The 21648-nt window shown below is 47.6% G+C and overlaps 2 protein-coding genes across 2 annotated transcripts in view; one reads left to right on the top strand and one right to left on the bottom strand.

Annotated features, from left to right (window-relative positions):
• Positions 1-13168: 13168 nt before the first annotated feature.
• Positions 13169-16965, top strand: LOC119449789 (uncharacterized). The gene is made up of 3 exons (XM_037713053.2): positions 13169-13543; positions 13631-13829; positions 15789-16965. Exons 1-3 carry the CDS (start codon positions 13293-13295, stop codon positions 16614-16616), a joined length of 1278 nt encoding a protein of 425 aa, XP_037568981.1. The 5' UTR covers positions 13169-13292; the 3' UTR covers positions 16617-16965.
• The window catches only part of LOC119449788 (coiled-coil domain-containing protein 22 homolog), a 20191-nt gene continuing 15159 nt past the window's right edge, over positions 16617-21648 (bottom strand). The window contains 4 exon segments of the mRNA XM_037713051.2: positions 16617-16894; positions 18655-18714; positions 18801-18862; positions 18865-18895. Coding sequence (XP_037568979.1) covers positions 16706-16894; positions 18655-18714; positions 18801-18862; positions 18865-18895 — 342 coding nt within the window. The 3' untranslated portion in view covers positions 16617-16705.

Raw genomic sequence — 21648 nt, 5'->3', positions numbered from 1 at the left:
TGCTAACCTTCAAAGAAAGGGCTTCAGCCCCGCTACGTCGGCAAGGATGAGTACTGCTCGTTAAACAATGATAAAGGGAGTAGCGCCGCCTCCTGTCATAGTAGCTTTCACGCACAGTATTTACACACATCTACCCCAACCAGCACGGAAACTTACACCCACTCTTTCGCCAACGTGTCAAGAATAAATGAATGGGCGCACACTTGAATATATGCGCACTATGTACGCACAATAAGTGACGGTACTACATCGATAGCGCACGAATGGTCGAAGCTGAATGTTTCATCATGGTCCACAAGAGTAAGCGAGTTACTCGCGATAATACGCATTTGCTACAAGGTGTTGCAATGTGCAGAACAGCTACGTTTCAAGCCTTGTGCGCAGCAAGAACTAATCTATCGGAACTGAGCACACCCGCGAGCGATTAGGCAGAAAATAATCAGAGAGTGGCCGCCCCGAGGAACTTCTGAGTCAGAAACTGACAAGCCACTGCTTCAAAATATTTGCCGAATAAAGAACAAAGAGCAAAACACACTAATCCTGACTGAATTCAAGAGCGGAATGTTTGGATAGCTTGAAATACATATTGAGCCCCGCTTTTATAACAAACACCATATACGCTGCTTGCGCCGTTTGGACATTGTTTAATCAGCTCCGAAAGCATTTGTGCATGTTCTCTGAAGCTGTGATCAAAGCTTCGTGTCGTCCACCTAGTCACCGTCTACGATATCTCCGAAAACAGGTTTTCTAAGCCGCGCCGGCGTCGTACACTTCCATTGTAATCAAGGAGGCAATGGAGGCAGCTGAGGCAAGCAATGGACGAGTCACCACGTGATCAAACATGGCAGCGCCCACGGGATCGCCGCGAAAAGGGTCAATACGCCGAGCCAGCCGAGCTGAGGCGCAAAATGGCTCGAACGAAAAAGCAAAACACAAGCAAAACGCAAGCTCCGCTCGTTTCCAAGCGCAACGGCAGGGAGACCAATAATCGTGCAGGAAAACGCGCCCAAGGCCGTCTGTCGCGGAGGGGAGTCGCGAGGGGCGAGGAGGAGGCGAGGAGGTCGCGCGCCGGCGGCAAAGTACAAAGAGTGGCGGTACTTTCCTACATCAAGGGACTTTAACGCGGCCGGGCCATTGCGAGTCGTAAGTAGGGATGGGCAAAACGGCTCACTTCAGTGAGCAGCTCGGAACGGCTCAGCTCACTGAAATGAACCGGTTCAATTGAACGGCTCACCGGTTCACTTAAATGTGTAACCTGTGTTATGCATATTCTATAGTTATTTAGCTTTGAAAAAACGATATATGCATAATTTAATAACCGTGTTATTGATATTTTCGCTATGTTTAGATAATATTCTTACACATTTTAAAAGCATGAATTTTAGTTGTAATGAAACTTTCTTTTCTTTTCTATTGGGGATGAAATGATTATGAGACTGTAACAGACAGAATACGACGTACTTCTCTAAAAATATATGTAGCTTCATCATCATTGCAGAAGCTTTTCTGTTTTAGTAGTACAAATTTAAAATCAACTTTCGTCAAAATATGAACGCAATATTATTGTGCATTATCTTTCAACTTCATTCATTCATTCACATACGTACGCTCACTATAATATGAGTGATCTGTAACGCCATGCAAAATGAATGTCGAAAGGATTTCTTGAAGTACAATACAAAAATCATATGAAAGATCAACAAAACTTCCGCACGTACTTTTCTTTTTTTTTCCGTTTTTTTTTCTCCTCTTGAGCGCGCGCGCGATACCGGCGATCATGTCATCATGCGCCAGAACAAAAACAAGAAAAAAAAAGAAATGAAGTTCTATTACAACACAACAGCTCATTGGCCTCGTTTTATTGACGTGCTAATGATACACGCTCAGAAAATGCACAGAAGTGGATGCCATGGGCGACATTTTCATGACTACACTAATTAGCACAAATGAAGACCAGGACGTAAACTGTACGTTCAGCTGTTGTCTTTAAAGACACGGAAGACCCTCTTCGAAGTGTTGCATCAGCGAACGTTCCGGCATGTGTAAATGGCTGCGTAAGACGCTGTGGCCGCTCCCCCTTACTAGAGAGTACTGCACGTTTCTAACGCGTTTGTGCTAGCGTCCCCTTAAGCGGGAGATCCGATGATTCCCTCCGGAGCTTCGCCCACTCATCATCATTCACCTCGTGGATCTGCTGTCATTAGAGAACAGGCTTCCTCTCTCCGAAAGAACCGCCGCTCACTTACTGAACCACGGCTCATTGTCTCTTTAAAAGAGCGGCTCAAAAGATCCGGCTCGCTCCTGAGCGAGCCGCGGAACGGTTCGTCACGACTCACGGCTCACTGAGCGAGAGAGAACGGGCTTCCTCTCTCCGAAAGAACCGCCGCTCACTTACTGAACCACGGCTCACTCGCTCTTTAAAAGAGCGGCCTTAAAGATCCGGCTCGCTCCTGAGCGAGCCGCGGAACGGTTCGTCACGGCTCACTGAACGAGAGAGTACGGGGTTCCTCTCTCCGAAAGAACCGCCGCTCGCTTGAACCACGACTCACTCATTTTTGAAGAGTACTGCACGTTTCTAACGCGTTTGTGCTAGCGTCCCCTTAAGCGGGAGATCCGATGATTCCCTCCGGAGCTTCGCCCACTCATCATCATTCACCTCGTGGATCTGCTGTCATTTTTTTCTGCATCCGGACGCGACCATCGATGAGTGAGCCATTAACAGCTTCGCTGTAAAATTCAAATTAACGCTAAGTGCAAGCCAATTTAAAGCTAAGTAAAAGCTAGTATAAGCCACCAGCTCCACTGTTTGATCAGTCTTCGCGACGTTAAGTGTGTGAAGCTGGCTAATGAAAAAAAAAAAGACTTTCCTGAAGTCATCATTATCTGTTCGTTCAACCACTCAACTTTTGGCTCCATTGTGGGTACGTGCCATGTTTTGAGGATCATCATCATTCCCATCATCATTATCAGCAGCAGCAGAAGATTCTGATACTGCCCTCACGGACTCGACGGCGCTATGTATAGACCATATGGTGTAAAGTGCCCTGAGGACTATTTGGAGTACTCTAAACTGTAACAGGGTTCAACCTCGTCCCCGGCGGCCGCATTCCGATGAGGGCGAAATGCAAAAACGCTCGTGTACCCTGCACTGCGTGCATATTAAAGAACCCCCAGCTGGCACAAAAATTAATCCACAGTCCCCCACCAAGGCGTGTCTCATAATCAGTTTGTGGTTTTGGCACGTAAAATCCCAGAACAAAATGTTCTAGATCGGTAAACTGTATTTAGAGTACATATACTCTAAAAACAGTTTACAGTTTAGAGCTTACGCTTTCTTTCTTGAAAACTCTGTGCTCGCTACTTTCCTGCCGATAATGCTATGTCACGCTGATAACGCTCGTGTCGTTAGTGACCTGGAAGTACCGGACGCCCAGCGTCAAAGATAGGCAAAACAGATGACCATTATTTATTGCTGTCGCAATAAAACGTTGCGAGGCGACAAGGTGGTAAATACTTCCGACGCTGCTCGACGAGTGTCCCGTTCCGAAAACCTCCGAGCCGCCCCCAGAGGCACCGGCAACAGTCACCAACGCCGCGCGCGTTCGGTGCGAACGCGGGCAAAACACCGACGGCGTCGACAACAGTTCTGCGCGTTGCTGGTGCTGCTGCATGTCCACGTTTATACAGCTGATAAACTACTATCCTTACTCCGTATAGCTCTCTACTAATTTGCTATCGCAATTAATGCTTCGCCTTTCGGGTGAAACTACGACATTTTTTATTGCGATAGCAATTATATGGACACTCAAAGCGGATTACCAAACGCAATTCCAAATTACCAAACGCAATTCAGCAAAGTTAATTTTCACCAAAACACGCCCTACGCCCGTAATATCCGGTAGTCTTGTAACGTACGAAATAGCGATCGACGCCGCCACCGCGGGAGTCTCTGTCCTTGCTGTAAATACGATAGCCATGCTTATTACTTCGTAATACGCATGGAACGAAGCGCTAAAGCTTAATAATATACGAACTGCAATTTTAAGCAATAAGTACTTAATAACAGCCGACTTACGTACAGTAATCTCATATGCTGCATCCGAAGTACCAAGACTTCACCGCGAGGCCGCGCTACATACTCGTTTTTGATAAAGTCCCTATATAATAAAAGTACCTCCATCGTTTGATAAACGCCGCTTTTCTCTCTCCTGTATCTCCGATTGGACGATGATAGCGGGCGCTTTTCACTTCTTTATATTTTCTTTTTTTCCGCCTCAGAGCCATGTTGAAAGTCCTCTGCGCAGCCGCAGTCGCCGGCGGCGGCGGTGGCGCGCGCCCGGCCTGAAAGCTTCAACGTGGACTTTCTAGGTGCGCCACCGTCGACTTGGCTTTCGCAAGCAAAAAGTAAAGAAAAAAGCAAGCGCTTTAGGAGAGGAGGCGGCGGAGGAAAGAGTAGATGGCGGTACTTTTCTTATATAGGGACTTTAGTTTTTGAAACTTTCTTTGCCTATTTAAAATTATAATTCCTAAGTAAATCGCAAACAACGTGCTGTATTCAGTCAATCTGTCTGTCTGTCCGTGCGTGCGTGCGTGCGTGCGTACGTGCGTGCGCGTGTGTGTGTGTGCGTGATTCTCGACCGCCGCATTCTCCCCGATGGGATGGCCGCAGCCGTAAGGCCAGCGTTAAGTGCAACGAACAAGCGAGCGGGCGACAGCCTCCCCGCCACTCGCTTGCCCGAGAGCACGTGCGCTTTTCCTCATGTTCCCGCGACGAACTCACGCACCGCCCCTCTTGTAAATTCGGTTGACCATGTAACCATGTAATCACGCGCCCTTTCCCTCGGCGCATTTCGTCTTCTTCCACCCCCCTCCCCCAAGTCCGACCACCGTCGTACCATCGAGCTACCACGAAAACGGCCAAAAGAGCCAAACAAATCTATTAATATCTGTGAAAATAAAAGAATACCTGGTGCGGTGCTTCTGGCGAGGTGCCTAAATTAGGGGCTCTATTCTGGACATTCCTACATTTTCTGCGAGGCGTGATGTAGGCGCGACGCGTACAAAATGGCGCCGATAGCTCCGTTTTGCTTTCGTAACGTTAGTAACGTGACGCAAACTTGACGTTTTGCCTAATAAACTGAAATAGAGGCACTGAACCTAACTTTTTTTCACGTGGAAAAACGTTTTTCACGTTTTCCAAGCAAAACAGTTTTCCACCTCAGTAGAAATAAAGCAGCTAGCTCAAAGTGTACGATTATTCGGTCGAGAACGCTTCTCGCTTCCATCGTCTGCTTCATTAGCCGGGATACGTAGCCCGGAGAAATGGAATGAGTCATCGTATATTGGCGCAAACGCGCTTGTTTTCTACCTTGAGTCAGCACATGCCACCAACCTGCGGTGATGAGCGCACGTTCTAGGCCGCGTTATCGCTATCTCGTGAAGCGCAAGTGACTCAGCCCGATTCGGCTACGAGACGGCATGACCAACGCGCGACCTCACTCCGCCATACCGGCACGCCTAGGGGCAAACGCATACCAAACAAGCACTCGCCGGCTGACAAGGCTGTTTGGTTGGCTGACAGGCCTTGGCCGTTTGATTGTATCGACCGTGGACGACCACGCAGGGGAATTTGAACGTCACGAGTCGCACAAACGAGATCGACGGGCCTATCATTCCATGGGCGCGGCTCGAAAATTAGCGATGTTTTCGCAACGCGCACACCTTTCGCTTCGCGCGGCTGCTGTTTGCGATTATTTGCAGGTGTGCGAGTATTCGAGATTTGCTACTAGAGTTGTATTTGATTGGAGAATTCGGTAGTAGACATTGTCAAATATTCGTTTCTTTCGAATATGTAGTGGACAACAACACTCAAAGGAGAGTGTTGTCTCAAAAGAGAGAGAACGATGGGAGTGAGGTGTGTTCCGAATGACTCTACTGCGAAGGAGCTGCGTTTGATGTGCAGGTGACACCAGTTCATGGGCATACGCACGGGGAAGATAACTTCCACTGAACACTTTTCAGTCAATAATTCATAATAGTAAATTTTTAGGCAGCCTATGTGCGAACTTGTCGTCTCGATTTAGGCAAAGCAATTTATTATTTGGCCATTCACCCCTGTATCCATTCTTTTAAAACAATGCGCGCTACTGTACAAGACTTCGCTCCTTGAACGAATAACTGAACACTCATACGTGCATCTGGTGACGATGTTTTTACAGCGAAGCTGTCGCTAGGGTACTATGCATATTTCGTGTCCGTCAACAGATATGCGTGTGCAAAAACTCAGCTCCCGAATTTGATGCAAAATCGCTTCATTCTATGCAAAAGCTTATACGTCTCATCACTTGGATATGCATTTTCAGTAGATTATATATCAATAGGCACCATTTTCAAGATCAGTAGACTCTCAGGTAGATAAGCGTTTCTCAAAGATTTGCCGCTGTGCGACCCGCGTCGGCCATGTGTACGTTCGCACCGCTCTCTCTTTGTTATAGTTCCAAGCGCTTGTGTGCCTAGTTTCCTTCTGTTTTCACGGCGTGGCAGCACCGTCCAGCGTGTCTAGTTTACCAAGGCTCTCCGAGGTGACTGTAGTCTTCCACGCAAATGAATGCCGCCGATCAAGGCCGCCGATCAAGACCACCGATCAAAGCAAAAGTGTGCCCCCTTTATCGCCGGTATCGGCCACTCGCCGGAAACAATCCTTACGATACGGCACCTGCTCAAAAGCACTCGGGAGACCGGCAACGCATGCGCTTGGCACCCAAGCGCAAAAGTCCTGATAAATGTCCTTTCGTCCCATTTGATACGTCCGTTAGCCGAGTCCCTCGTATATATTTTGCAAGCGCATTGTCACCAGTAAAATTATTCGCGAGATTTTTCTAACTTCATATATGAAACGGCGATTTCAAATATGCCAAACCTAGGCACTCTTCATATTTAGCTGCCCACGTGTGATGGCGTAGGTTTTGTTCAAGATGACGCAGCTAAACTATAGCTGTGTATAGTACGACAGTTACGAACACGCGCACACTTTTTTTTTTCAGCAACGTTTATTTCAAAAATTACATTATGGCACTAAATTCGTGCTGGAATATGCGTTCTGCCGCAGTATAAGAGTGAAAAAAGGAAAAGGAAGCGTCGACGCCAAAAAAGGCATGTACTGCATCATGGTACCAGAAGGGTTTAGAAATAGCCCGAGCTCATCGACACGTTCTGAGAACTGGCTCGGTGTCAGTCGGTACTCGCATATTAGGCACGGCGTTTCAGAGCCTACGACACGTTCAGCAGGTCGGCTGTGGGCAGCTGGGAACTCCAGGGTGACCAGCCAGTGCAGTGTGCCTCACCACTACTCGCAACCGAGGAGGTCGAGGCGTCGTCGTCGAAGTACGGGAACTCGCAGGACACTGAACGTCTTCCTTCGACAATGGCATCCACGCTCCCATGGAACGCGTTCTCGGTGTAGGTTCTGAAGCGGTACTTCGCTCTCGTCAATGATTCTCGGAGGCCATCCTGAGGAGACCCGCCGAGTATCGGCTTTATCGGAGACCAGACCGACCGGGGTCGATGCAAGTCACGTCGCGGCGACCATATGAAGCGGTCTTCCGGCCTGGTCGTTTCAGGAAGCACCGAAAACCACGACCCTTCGTCGGGAATGTGTACGGCTTCGGGTGTGCCCTCAATCGAGGAGTCCGAGTTGGCGTAGTCCACCGCAAGCTTGTCTATCAGCGGAAGGAGGTCCTCGATGTCGTCGTCGGGAACGGCCGTGTGGGACCAAGAGTGGCGGCGACCGTAGCCTCTGGGCAAGTCGAAACGAGATCTCGGTTCCCTGGTGCCGACGTAGGAGCAGAAGCCGTCCCTGCACGGTTGATGCTGCAGGCTTAGCGACCAGCCCTCTTCGTCGAAGTCTTGCTGCGACCGCCGTTCCTGGCCCACCCACCTGCCGTGTGCGTCGTACAGCCTTCTCTCGGGCAGTCTGCGAGGGAAGCTTCGGGTTCGCCGTCTGCCGACACCGAACCTGTCGGCGAAGTATCCGAGACCTGGGAACGGCGGCGCGACGGGGGGCGGAACCAAAGGCGAAGGCGGCGGTGGCACAGGGTACGCTTCCGGATAGTGCAGTCCTGGGTGTACCGCTACTTCGGCAAGCTTCAGGCAGTTCAGCTCGTCGGCGATGCAGCCGGGCGCACTTCGGGAAACCGGCGCGAACGTGGGGCGGCGACAGTCGGGCACGTAAAAACCTCTTTCCTGAGACGGCCCCAACCAGTGGGGAGCGTATGCGCCGGCGGTGTCCGCGTAAGAACCCATTGGGAAGCGCCGAATCCTCTCCTTGAAGCGCAAGTCTCTCGAAGGCGTCTGCACGTCCCGTGGGGGCAGCGAGACGTTTTCCTCCTCACAGCTAGTCCCTTGTGGTGGGGGAGGAACTTGGACTTCAGCAGCAGCGCGCTGTCTTTCGGGCCTGGCAAGTATCGTATACTCGACAGGGTCAGCAGCTGGGTTCTTGCTTTCCCCACTGTCGTAATACGGTGAATCCGGCTGGACGTCGTCCTCGTGAGCCGCCTGCTTTTCGACGGGCTCTTTCGGCTTCCTGGACTTGTCGCTGACATCGTTCAAGTCTTCCTGGCGGCTGGTGTCGTCGCCGACGTCGCTACGCGTGCCCTGCTTGCTGGCCGCTTTTTCGCTCGAGTTACTGCTCCGCCTTCGCTGGGCGCGCTTAAGCAGAGAGTCGAACGCACCAGACTTGTCGTTCTTTGCCGGGCTCGGAGCAGCAGCAGCAGACGCGACGGAGCATTTTGCGAACTTGCCTTCGCCGCTGCGTTTAGCACTGCTCGTCCAAGTTTTTCCGTTGACAGTCTTCGGCGCCGGTTGCTGTCTAGCTCTCGGTCGCGCTCCGCCTCCACTAGACGCCATCTTTTCCTGCGCACCTTTCTCAGTCGCCATCGTGCAGTCGGCAGAAGACGCACTCCTGCGGTCGCATCTGTTCATGACGAAAGTCCGTCGTCGTTCGCCGCGGCGCCCCAGCGCACTGTTCGAACGCTTTAACGTCGTGCGCCGTGGCCTGCCTGCGAGATGGCATCAGCGAGACAGCGGAGACGCCGAAGATGGAAACGCACAAATGGCGAGCCGAGAATGATACTTATCTGGAAAATCGGCGGCGCGCAAACCGTCCGACAGCGAGTCGACAGCGGTAATGAACCAAGTGGGCGAGGGAAGCAAGTTGCAGCTACCGAAAAACGTTATCAGCTAATGGCGATGACAACGCGTCTCTGCAGATTCGCCTTTTTTCCGCTCACGCGGTCGGAAGAGAAAATAAAAAGAAAAATGCCGTGAGTTCGATGCGATGGCGCTGTCATGCAGTCGTATGCTCTAAAACGAAAGTAAAGAAAGTGACCGTTACAGGAATCCGATTGGCTTGCCTTTAATCTTTAAAACACACACACACACGAATTTTAGAAGAAAGCACAAAAGTGTCGTCAAAGCCTATTCAGCGACATCTTTGTGCAGTAAACATTTTATTAATTTCAGTCGGGTCGTCTTCCACCCGCAAGCATCTCCAAGAGATTTCACGTTCTTGTTTCGCTTCAGCGATGAGCGCGGCGCCAAATTTGTCACGCGGGGCAGGCGTCAGTTCGAATGCTCCTTGTCATCCCCGAAGGCGTCACCTGTGTGGATGATCTCGTAGTCTTGCAGATCGTCGTCGTCGTCTGGACCTCCCAAAATGCAACCAGTGGCCGCAGGAGCTGCTGCTGCCCTGCCTTCAGCGTCGAGCTGCGTCTGCGTTTCAGACGCCGCGTCCGGCTGCATCTCGAGGTGTCTTTTCGACGCGGACGCCTTCTTCCTAAGCGCCCTGGGCAGCGACTTCTTGGGCGCCTTCTTGGGCGCCTTCTTCGCGACTGGGTGGGATTGCTGGGATGTGCTGTCGTCTCCGGCGGTGGGCGGCAGGTACAGGCCAAGGTAGCGGTACACGAACCTCAGCAGCCGCCGGCGCACCCTCACCAGGGCCACCCAGCTCATGAGGACTAGCAGTCCCACGAGGATGTGCGTCGAGCCGCTTGCCTGCACTACCGGTGGTCGGCCGCTGGTGCCGAAGACGTGGGACTGCTGCTGCAAGTAGGCGCTGCTCCCGCTGCGATGGTGCGCGGAGCTGGTGAATGTCCCGACCCGGTTCATGGCTGCTGCTCAACGAGAAAAGGCGCTAGGGTGGCGATCCGGTGACAGCAGCGCAGCACCCCGAACCACCTTCTCCTCGCTGGCCTGCCTCGATGCCCGCCTCAACGACCGAGCTGGGATGTAGGCGTCGTCGTCGGCCGGCAGGGCATCACGACGCCGTTGGTTCTGCGGGGTGGGCGACACCGGCGCGCGTGGCCGCTTGTTCAGCTCGCGCGCCTGATGCGATTCCTTTCTTTGTCGTCTTCATTCACGCGGGCATTCCTCTCGTATCAGACAGGGAGAAAGAAAAGAAAGATTCGTGCAGTCTCGGTTTGAGGTTTTTTTTTCTTTTTTTTTTTTTTTGCTTGCTATGCGCAGTTTTATTCATCTAGTAACGGTGGTTTTACTTACCAGCCTTCAATGTAACAGTGCGCGATCACTGCAGGTTCCGACGGCTTCGGCGGCCGCCTGCTGCATATATGTACCGCCAGGAGGCATGTGTGGTCAAAATTTGCGTGCTAGGTTAACGCTCCAACGCGGTCCTTAAAAATCGATTGACGTACTACGAAATATACCTGCAGTACAGAACCTCGTGCCAGCGTTTTGCCATCGAGTTATATAATGCTGCATACGGTGGTATTCTTGCTACAAGTCACAAACGAATGATGCACGTGTGTTAAGGCTACAGAAACTAAAGATTCCAACTGAGTAATCTGTCTGGTTGGGCCATTTATGAATTGAATAATTTCTTTTGAAAATCTTTGTATAGATATGGTCACTGGAAGTACTGAAGACGCAGGCTCGATCACCGGCTGCGAAGTGCAAAGGCGCTCGTGTCCGTATATGTGCTTTGGCTGCATGCTATAACCCCAGGTGGTCCAAGCTAATTCGGAGCCCTCCACTAGGCGTCAATCTCATAGCCTTTGGGTTGCTCTGAGAAATACCATAATTCTCAAGACGGGAGTAGCGCCTCCGATTGCTGCAGGTGATATTCTGAGCGCAGGACATATGCGTAACGTTGCAGGTGACAGCAAGAACGTTGGTGACAGCCTAGCTCCCATGCGCGCGAGAGCCTTAGCATATATATGCAATTGTAATGGTAGGGAATGTCATACGTCACACGATCAGGTGGTTGTATCAGTTCCTGAAAACCTAACCAAAGAACTTCGTTGGTCTTGCGCTTAGTATAGCGATCATCGAAGACAGTCATCGTGCTACCTGTATCATCGTGTATGCATAAACTTTTCCGATAAATTAAACGCCATACTCGACTGGTTTAAGGATTCGGAGCGCTCAGGCAGTGCTTCAAGGGGTAAGAGCGTTAAAGCTGTATTCACATTGATAAGCAGGTCTAACTAATATGACACTATTACATAAGGAGCGGCTTGAATAATGCATATTGCCCACAAGTAAGCGTATGCACACTATTAAAAAAACTTTGCACAAGCGACAGTAGATTGTCACACAACATTTTCGAGTGACAAATGCATAAAAAGAAAAAAAAATTCACACCGTGTCACTCGACAACAAATTTCTAGGCGGCGAAATGTGAAACACGATTTATCGGCGCCAAATTCAGACATCATTATCACAATTAACGCCCCTTAATTCGTACATGTAAACGGGACACGAATTTCTTTAAATACATGATTTATACGTTTTCTACACATCTCCATTTCTTTATTCCCATGCCTGGTAGCAAACCGTACCCATATAAACTCCCTGAAATTATGTCTCTCTCTCCGGGCCCATGCACGGGCCCTATCTATCTGGCTCGGAGTCGAAGGTAAATGATCTGATGCGTTCGGCACAACCTGTCCTGTCTGCCTCGCATCTCTTCTTTTCCTGCAATTTCTTTCTTTCCTTCCTTTTTCTTTTTTTTTTCTTTTCTTTTTCTCAGCGCAACGTTCACAATGCACGATCTTTACCCCCTGAACGCCTCCATCTCTCAGTGGAACAAATTATTCAAAGGTGGGAATAAGAGCGAACTGGTCGACAGTCATACAATCGTACTTGTATAGAAAGAAAGCAGAGAGAGATGGAAATAGTGAATGTGGACTGGAGGGGAAGGGTAACTATTTTCTGCAGGCTTTTAGGGAGCATGAATCAGCACCTTAGGAAAGGGAAGGGGGTATAAGATCCACGGCGTTGTAGTTTGTACTTTATTCCTTCTTCCGGCGTTTCTTTGACGTTCTAGACTCAGTTAGGCCTATCGCGAGAAAGTAAACGCCAGGCTGCTTCACAAATGGCAACAAGTACACATATCGAGCACACCACGATTTGGCAAATATAAGGTGAAGACCTAGGATTGCGGTGTGCCGAGCGCGCGTGTGCATGTGCGTTGCATTAAAGTGAACGGAAAGTTATATAACGACATGCATAACGCCGTGAAAATGCAACAATTAAACTGCTCGGACAAAGAATACATTTACTTTCGCGTCAGCAGAGTGGTGCGTAAATTCTTGTAGGCAACCGCCGGCATTGCTATGGCGTTCTGCTGCTGAATACGAGGTCGCAGGTTCTATTTACGGCTGCCGCGGCTAGTAACGTTGGCCGCGGCCTCAGTCATGAGGGCGGAATGCAGTCATTTTTGTATGCTTACATCTGCTTACAACTGAGGCCTTCGCCTGTCACGTTCATATAATTCTGGGGAGAAGTTTCTTATCGCTTCTTTTTTGCTTTTTTTTTTTTTTTTTGCAGACGATAACACCATCTTTATTTGTACCGAAGTAATGGCGAATGTGAAGGTGCCAAATCTGACAATTGTTACACAAAATGCGATCTTAATGCACAACTTGAGCCGAAATTATTGCAAGTTTCAAAATAAATACGGCGTGCGCAGCACAGCAGGCTCTGTTGCAAAATAAAAGCTTCACTGGCCGATTTTCTTTTTTCACTCGAAAGTGTAGCCATTTGATTTATAGCCGAGCAAGCACTATTAGCTCCTTAGAGGAAAGCCAACCTGTGCACCCTTTGGACGCAATACCGAAACCGAAACTGTATATTGTGGCTGCGGCAATCGCTTAGCATCATCATCCTCATAACTAGCTAGGCGAGTGCAGCAGAACGTGTGTGCGCGCTTGTGCGCGTTTGTTGTTGCTTTCGTTCAGTTAAATCGTAAAACTAGCCGAAATTATTAGTTATCGACGATGATACGGATATGTTCTTGCGCTGTGCGAGGTGGCATAGCCAACTTTATGTCACAATCTGTGCGGCATCGGCACGCTAAAACGCGAAACCCGTTCAAGAAAGTTGAGCCGCTCGCGGTTAAGTTGGAGGAACCGGAACGAAGCGGGCCATTGGGAAGCGACTTCTCAGGCAGTTACGAGTTTGATGATATAGAGGAAGATCCAGAAACTGTCCTGGAACACGTTGAACATTACTACGACCGCCATATGGAGTAAGTGCTTGCTTATTAATGCGCGTGTTCGCAGCTCTGCACAGGCACGTAGTAGCGCATGCTGACGACATTCTTTTTATTTTCCAGTGAACTCCGCTTTGAACGAAAGAAAGTAAGAAGAGCGGTCGTAAGGCGGAAATACTTCAAGGAAATATTTCCACCGGAAACGAACCTATTGACATGGGCTGCAAAACAGCAAATCCATTACCTGCACATCCTTGATCCGTCGGAGTGGACGGCCGAAAGGATCGCCGAATGTTTCCCAGTGAGCGTTCGGGGAGCAAAGGTAAGCACGTCGATACCTTTGATTAGTTTTTTTTTAGTTATTATTATTTATACGTACTGAAGTTCCACAAGGCTTTTAGCTGTGTGCAAGATCATACTTTCGAAGCGACGCAGATAACAAAGCGCAAAGTAACATAGACTGAGTATAGCTATCGAGCAGTTTATGCGCGCGATGAACATTGTGGAAGACGTTCTTGGCACTGCGTTATCTTCCATCCGATACCATTGGCTAACAGCTTCTCGGATAAACAGGTCTGTTGTATGTAAAAGATAATGTTGAAATCTACCGACTGTAGGCACATTTTTTATTGACCATAAATGTTTTTGGCAAAAATTGTTGAAAATATGCAAAAAAAAAAAGTACACCACTACTTTGTCAGAGGGACTGTTGCAAAACCTCCGTGAACATTTTAATAATCTTACATATGCTTAAAATTACCACATCACATTTGACTGCCTAAGATGCTCTAATGGATGCAGTTTATAGAAGTACGATATCCATTCTCAGTGCAGTGTTGTAAATTTGTAAACTTTCTGCTTCAGTTGTTTTAACTTGCCTATCTCCGGCATTTTTTTTTAAAGCTATGAGACCATGGATATATCAAGATTCTGCTTCCTACAGTCGGTAAATTTAGCTTTTTCTTTCAAATGCAACAAGGTCTGTTCAAATTGGTCCAGCAATTGGCTAATGAGAGACCTGCGTTTTACATGTATTTGAATTGTGAAATTTGAGTTGGCCTCGAGCAAAAATTTCCCAATAACGCAGCGTGTCTGCAGCACTTGCAGTCCTCACTCATAAGTAAACATCTTCCAGTAACCACAAAGATTGTGTCTGTAGGATAGATGTCACTCGTCGTTGGACAAAGTTATACATGACAGTCATCTTCCCCTATCATCCTGAAAATTCCCGAGTAGGTCAACCAAAAACATACTGGTTGAACGTCACATTCTTACTTTCAGTGGGTACAATTTGCCAGTTTTTGTGAGTTTTCCCAAGTTTCCAAGGGTTTACTTTTGAGAGCACTTAAAAATGCCAGGGCAGGGCAAAATACTCCACGTTTCATAGAAAAATTGTCTGATGGCCCTACAGCCCCACCAAGCAGCGAAAATGCCCTGTGGTTGGCAACACTGCTATGCGTGTGTTGCAACTGTCTTGCATAGTATGTGAGGCATGTTGCATCGTATACCCACAGAAGCATGATTTCTGACTAGATAGATTTATGAGAGAGAAGCTGAACGGTCGACCTGAACTACTGTGAAATAGTATTAAAAATTCTGCTATGTGCCATTCGAAGATGATCTTGACTCTTCCATGTAACAGTATTTAGCCCTGGGATACGTTAATGAGTCAAAATGAATATAGTTCAGATCTGGTGAATTGAACTTGCACTTAATAGTTACAGCTAGATGTACAATAATTTGTAAAATGCAAGCACAGCCTCTGGGCTGGCACTGTGCTTGCCAATACTCACCTGCCATGAGGCTGATGTTCAATCTTGTTGGCAACAAAGGCGAGAAGCCACAACTCAAAAGTGTGGAAAGTAGCACACACTGGTGATGATCCTTACTAGGGAGTCCATATCATTACGTACTGTAGTGCACTGGGGCAGTGATAAAAAATCCAAACAAGCCTGGATAGTCACAGGCAATAAAATTGCAAATTAGGCATGCAAAAGTTTTGCCAGTTTGTTGCCTGAAGTGGACAGAGAATCTTGGCATACATGCATGTTTACAGTTGGCCGGCGGCAGTTTTGCAAGCTTTGATAAATGGTACAGGGGCACAGCTCTTGTGACCTTCTCACACACACGTACATGCGTGCACACGCAGTCTTAAGACGAACACTACTTGTAACTTTTTTTTTTATTATCATGCAATTCCACAACTCTGTTGCTGACACTTTCTGTTGCCTTCACATTTTGTAGTGTTACTGAGCACCAATTCTTTGCAATTTACTTGCAGAAGCTGCTGAAATCCCGATTTACAACAGCGACTGCTGAAAGGATAGCGGAACATGACAACCACGTACAGCTCAAGTGGAAGGCATTGAAAACAGGCAAGGCAGATGAAAAAATTTCGCCAACCACGAAGAAGTTGTATTTGGAGGGAAAGCTTCAGGAAGACCAGGCATATGGGAACAAGACACTTCCCATGCCGGACCAACAAAGCGACATAAAGGCACTGGAGCTTTCACGTCACTCTACAAAGCCTGGCGAATACAGCAAGCTTATTGCCCCCTACTTAAAGCTGAAGAACCCCGAGAAGAGAGTGCCTGACAAAAAATATGAACAGGCAAGCTTTGAACAACAGTATGAGGATATTTACACAGACGATGTAGCAGCTGCAACGACACTCAAGAGAAAGGGCAGCCAAGGAATGCATGTTCGAATAGATGAATACAAGGCTGCAACCATTAAGAAGCCCGAGCAAGATGCAAGGCACTGCATGGATTTCAGCACTGCAAAGCATGTAAGCGCAAGTGAACACGCCTCAGACACAGTATCAGCATCGCTCCAGGGCAAAGACAGCAGCTTGACAGTAGAGGGCGCTACTAAACATGATGAAACTTTTGATATTCTTGAAGCTTTTAAGTATAAAAGAGATGACACAAGGTCACAGCGAGCAAGCAATGAGATTGCAAAGGACTACAAGTATTCAGCAGACAATGAAGAAGTGCTGCAAAGGCGCATCACAATACCATCTCACTTGAAGAATCAAGGCTCAGCTGTGCATAGGGTTGGAAAGTGCTACTATGACGACGACGGTGAAATATTGTACAAAGTTCCTTGATGCATGTATTATAGTACTCTTTATTTTGCGGAAATATATAAATTAACTACAAAAATAATGTCTGCACATATTTTATACTTCTGCGACAGTTATTGACCTTTAAGCTGCGCTAATAGCGATGCATTTTCTTGCTTCATCTGCTTGTAGTCGGCCGTAATCCTCTCCAAGTTAGCTGTGACTTTCTTCTGACTCTCCTGTTCTATTTGATCTTCCAGGTCACGCATTTCCCGCGTGATCGACCCTGTTTCTTCCACTGCTTGCAAAAGCTGGTTTGAATTCTGTAAAGGAAAGACACATTGAAGAACTTAGGGTTAGTGTGCATTGTGGTTCACATAAAAGCTACTTTGTTACTGACTTTAATGAAGTAATTATGCAAATTTCACACATCTAAGGAGACATGCATGTGTCGAAATGTCTGTTCCATAGCGTGAAGCACGAAATTGTCTTGTGAAACCAGTGCGATGCATTTACATTGTCAAACCCCCATAGCGTCATTGCCTTCTGAAATGCTTGTGGCAAAATTGTGGATATGTCATTTTATGAAGAGTTTGCTGCATTTTTTTAAAGCTGTTCACTGACAAGTGTGGTGTATTCATGGTATCTGGGCATGCTGTACTCTAATGCATATGTCCTTTATCAGTAATTTTGCCACCGGTGGCATGTGCAGCCCAAGTTGCCTTGACCTTAAAAGCAACATATACCTAGTATTTTGTTAGCTACCTTCTTTTTCATCAGACACAAGAGCAAAGGCCCTCCACACAAGTGGCAAAACCATGTTCATTAGCTTTTTGGTGCTTGTGCAAAGGTCACTGCCACTGTGGTACTTAGTATAACTAGATGTATGTCATAGTTTCATCGTCGCATCCTATGATACTGGACCTTTACTGATACTATTACTCTAGAAACAAAATATGTGCAAATGCTTTGAGCATTGCACAATCAGTGTACCTTGCTTTGGGGAAGCTTATAAAGGCAAATCCACATTGGAGGAAAAAACGCATGCGGCATGCCCCCAGTGGTAAAATGCTGCTGCTGCAGGCGGTGCGCCGCTGCGGTAGTCACATGATAGCATGAAAATCTCACTTCCTCTCTTTTACTCTGCATGTAGGTGCAAGATGTTGCACCCTTTTTCCTTTGTGTGCCGACAGCTTGGTGCTGTGCTTACGTTCTTCAGCACTCATTCTTAACGCAAGTTATGACAGGTGATGATGATGACATTTTTGCCACTGCGAGCATAATCATGCTGGTGTGCTCCCTTCTGTTGCGGCGTTGCCGTGTTCAAAAAGAAAAAGGTACTAGGTGTAGCCTCCGTGTCCTTGTATTCAGGCTTCGTTTTGTTGTACTGAATTGGATATTGGCGCACCGTCTCCGAAAGCCTTTCCATCAGGACATCTTGGTTTGCCTCATCATTGTAAAAACAATCACAAACCAAGCCTACCAAAACAGGCACGTGTGCGAAATAAGCGTCCGAGTGACACCAGATGTGAGTGCGAATCGAGCGGTCGGGCGGGCACGCTCTCATTGGTCTTCTCTGTCCACGGCTCGTGGCAAGCCGCTACAAATTCCTCCAGGACCGATCCCTCCTGCGGCAAGAAAAAGCTGCTGTGCGGCAGCTTCTGCGAGGTGTGTTTTGCCGGCGGCAGCATGCCGTGCTTGCTTTTCCTTTAGTGTGGTGGGGGCTTCACAATTATTGTTAGCTTCATTTATAGCTTAATGATAATGCAACCTTTCCCAATAAAATCATTTTATTTCCATCAATTTCTACAAACGAGGGAGTCACAGAAAATAGCTGCTTAGACAGCTTGATAAATCTGTAGTCGCCTGTTCTGACAGCAGCAGCAGATACAATCTCGCGTCAATTTCAAAAGAGAGTAGTACTTCAGTATACACTACTACGCAAGGGCACGATGAAACTCTGTCAACAGAGCCCATATTTGTCCGAAAGATAATCTGTGATTGGCCGTTACTTTGTGTAAATTCTGCCCCATAGCTTAAAAAAGCAGAACAAGAACAGGAGAAAACAAAGCTGATTACATACCTCATGCACTGAAGCAAGGTATTTATAGGCCCTTCGCACAGCCTCGTCCTTCTTGGCATCCTGTAAGACAATGCATGTGTATAATCGGAGCAATGCAGGTATGCACACACAAATACATTGACGCAGGGCTTCATGATAGGACCAACCTTAAATATTAGCTCATCTGTGACTGTAAAGGTTCTGTCCAGCTTCCCAGTCAGTTGGTTAATTCCTTCTGGAGACTCCTAGTATCCAGTAAAACCTGAAAGTCAGAGAGAGTTTAGGAATTTCATGATAATGATGTAAGCGGTTTAATGGTGCAAGGACCAGGTATTTAAAGAATTTCATAACATAGGATTTCCATTCAAGATGGCACCATAACAGCTTTGCTGGATATTGTGTTGTGATTCTCCTAGGTTGCACAAGTCTGTTGATTTTTTAAACAATATGAGCTGGTGCTTGAAATATGCAATAGCAATTATGTAGAGGTAACTACTACACCATGGTGAAGTACAAATGGGTGGTAGGTAATTAAAATGCATGTCGTGTTTTCACGCTAGCGTGTTTTGTCAATCAGACACTGAATTTTCTTGCTAAAGCGTGTTCAGCAGCCAGTATTGAAGCACTACCGCATTTATTTTTAAGTGACAACAAAAGAGAAATGTCACAATTTAGTTTCACTCCCATCTTGCCTTTCAGCACACGGAGCTGCCATAAATATCCAGGGATATCGTGCAACTTTCAGCAGCTGAGTTACAGACAGCAGCCAGCTGCCACTATCAAGCACCTTTCACCTTGCTGCTGGTTTACAATTGCCTTGTGCACAGTGGTGAAGTGAAGGAGGAGGAAACAACTTTATTAAAGAGAAATTCAGGACTTTGTAGGTGGCCGCTTGTCTGCGGCGACCGCTTCTGCCCAGGCAATGATTGCTTTTGTAGTTGTTCTTCAGGGGACTGCACTAGGGTCTCCCATGTCATTTCTGAGGGAGCTGGCAGAAGCTCTCTGGGTGGGGGAAGGCCCTCGCATTCCCAGAGGATGTGGCTTTTGTTTGCTATGCATTTTTATCGCAGTTTTTGCATATTGGGTCAACCTCCCCATCAGTGAAGATCGCTAAACGATGAGGAGTGGTAAGGTGTTAGTTTGAATTTGGCGGAGGATAGTGGCCTGCGCTCTCGTTAAGTTGCTGTGTGGTATAGGGTACATTCTCCTGTCCTCTTTATATAGGTTAGTAAGTTCGTTGTAGGAAGTCAATACCTCTCCTATCGGGGGTCGGTTAACCCTTGGGCCACTTTATGCGCTTCCTCGTTGCCGGGATTTCCCGAATGAGCAGGGGACCCAGACAACATTGATTTTGGTTCTGTCTTCTCTATTAAACTTTCTCAGGATCTTGGCTGTATTTAGTCCCGCACTGCCCTCATAAAGCTGAGACTAGCGCTCTTAGAGTCACTAAGGACTGTGAAGCGGCGAAGGCCACTTCTTTGGCCTCTTTGATTGATGCGGCTCTAGTTGAGGCCACATATACGATTTTAGATTCTCTGGTGAAGAAGTGTTGCAAAGGCTGTACTGCACTTTTCTGCCTTCAGCAACATAATGCAATGGGAAGGTCACTGAGGCACAGATGGAAAGCAGACAGGATGACACTACATGAAGCAAGGATAGCTTCTCATATTCTGGGTATTAAAAAGTGTGAGGTAAACAACTAACACTCATAAATAATAGCCTATGTGTGCACATAAACACTTGACCAGTTGAGAAAAAAAACTCGTCTGTGCACGTGCAGCGAATAGTTATGCCCTTCAACCCTGTGTCGGATGCTAATACATAATACAGGGGCTGTATTAATTCAGGGCTGTATTATGTAGCGATTATTCTCATTTATATAATTTTTGCCCCTCTCATTAGCTGGCATGGCACCAAGCCTTTGTTTCAATGCCTCCTTTAGAAGATGCCTGCCACGTGAGCCGAGAAGCTGGTTCCTGCCCCTCTCCTCTTTCCTCTCCTCCACCGGGGTCGGCTGCGAGCGCTAGCTGCGGCGGCCGCTCCAAACTTGAGCCACGTAGACCCTGCACAGTGGCGTCTCTTGCAATCCCGGAGGCAGGACCCGCGGTCCTCTCGTCAAGCCATTGGTCGAGCGCGTGCCAGCCTCGTAATCGTCACTTCCGCCGCAACAGGAAGTAGGGTCGGCAGCGAGCGCCGTCTCTCCGCGACTACCCTGAACTACGGGAACCTCCGCTCCAATGGGAAAACTAGCGACACGGCAGGCATCTAGTAAAGGAGGCATTGATTTGTTATTGCCAGTATCAGCCACGCGCTGCGACGGGTGATAATAATGAAGTTGATTAGACGGAAAAGAATCCTTGCATAACAGCCCCAGAATGCTACACTATAAATTGCTGTTGCTGCTCTGCCTTCCTGCATGCTCTTGCCAAAGTAGTATTTGTTGAAATAATTTTCCATTACCTAGAAGCAGATTAAATTGTAAAAGATTTCGAAAAAACTGTGCCAACAGCACGCCTTTAATTTAACCTCCTCCCACCCTGTGCACTTCCATAGGCAAGGTTACTGGTCGAGCATGCTCAGAGAACCAAGAACCATGTAATAGACACTTAACAGGTGTTCACTGCAAAACCATCAACTTCCAATTGGTCTTTCCAGAGAAAGCTTCACACACAAAACCAAAAATCTAATTATGGGTTTTAAGGTGTACTGACATGATATTTTTGACTCTTCAGTCCTTGTGTTAAATGAAGGTCCGGACCTCTAAACCCTAGTAAATGTACTCGCAAGCCTCAGAGCACCCTAAATAATTTCAACTGCTCGGGCTCTTCAATATGCCTATAAATATGAGTGTCCTTGCATTTTACCCCCATTCGAATGCAGCTGCAGCGGCCGCGAATTGAATCCACAACCTTGTGTTTCACAGCAAACTTCTATGTAGTTTATAGCAGAGACACTAGTTTCTCACCTTTGCAATTTCCTCTTTCTTGTCTTGATGTTGCCGACAATCTCGGTAAT

The sequence above is a fragment of the Dermacentor silvarum genome, chromosome 4 (genome assembly GCF_013339745.2).
Source record: "Dermacentor silvarum isolate Dsil-2018 chromosome 4, BIME_Dsil_1.4, whole genome shotgun sequence".
In the NCBI taxonomy this organism is placed as follows: domain Eukaryota; kingdom Metazoa; phylum Arthropoda; class Arachnida; order Ixodida; family Ixodidae; genus Dermacentor; species Dermacentor silvarum.
Note: the sequence above shows the minus strand (reverse complement) of the source record. Positions and strands in the feature narration are given on the sequence as shown.

What these genes read in the sequence shown, in the direction of transcription:
- LOC119449789 (XM_037713053.2), top strand. Translation starts at nt 13,293, where the DNA reads ATGATACGGATATGTTCTTGCGCTGTGCGAGGTGGCATAGCCAACTTT. An exon ending in TACTACGACCGCCATATGGA is followed by an intron (nt 13,544 to 13,630) that starts GTAAGTGCTTGC and finishes TTTATTTTCCAG; the next exon opens with TGAACTCCGCTTTGAACGAA. An exon ending in TGAGCGTTCGGGGAGCAAAG is followed by an intron (nt 13,830 to 15,788) that starts GTAAGCACGTCG and finishes ATTTACTTGCAG; the next exon opens with AAGCTGCTGAAATCCCGATT.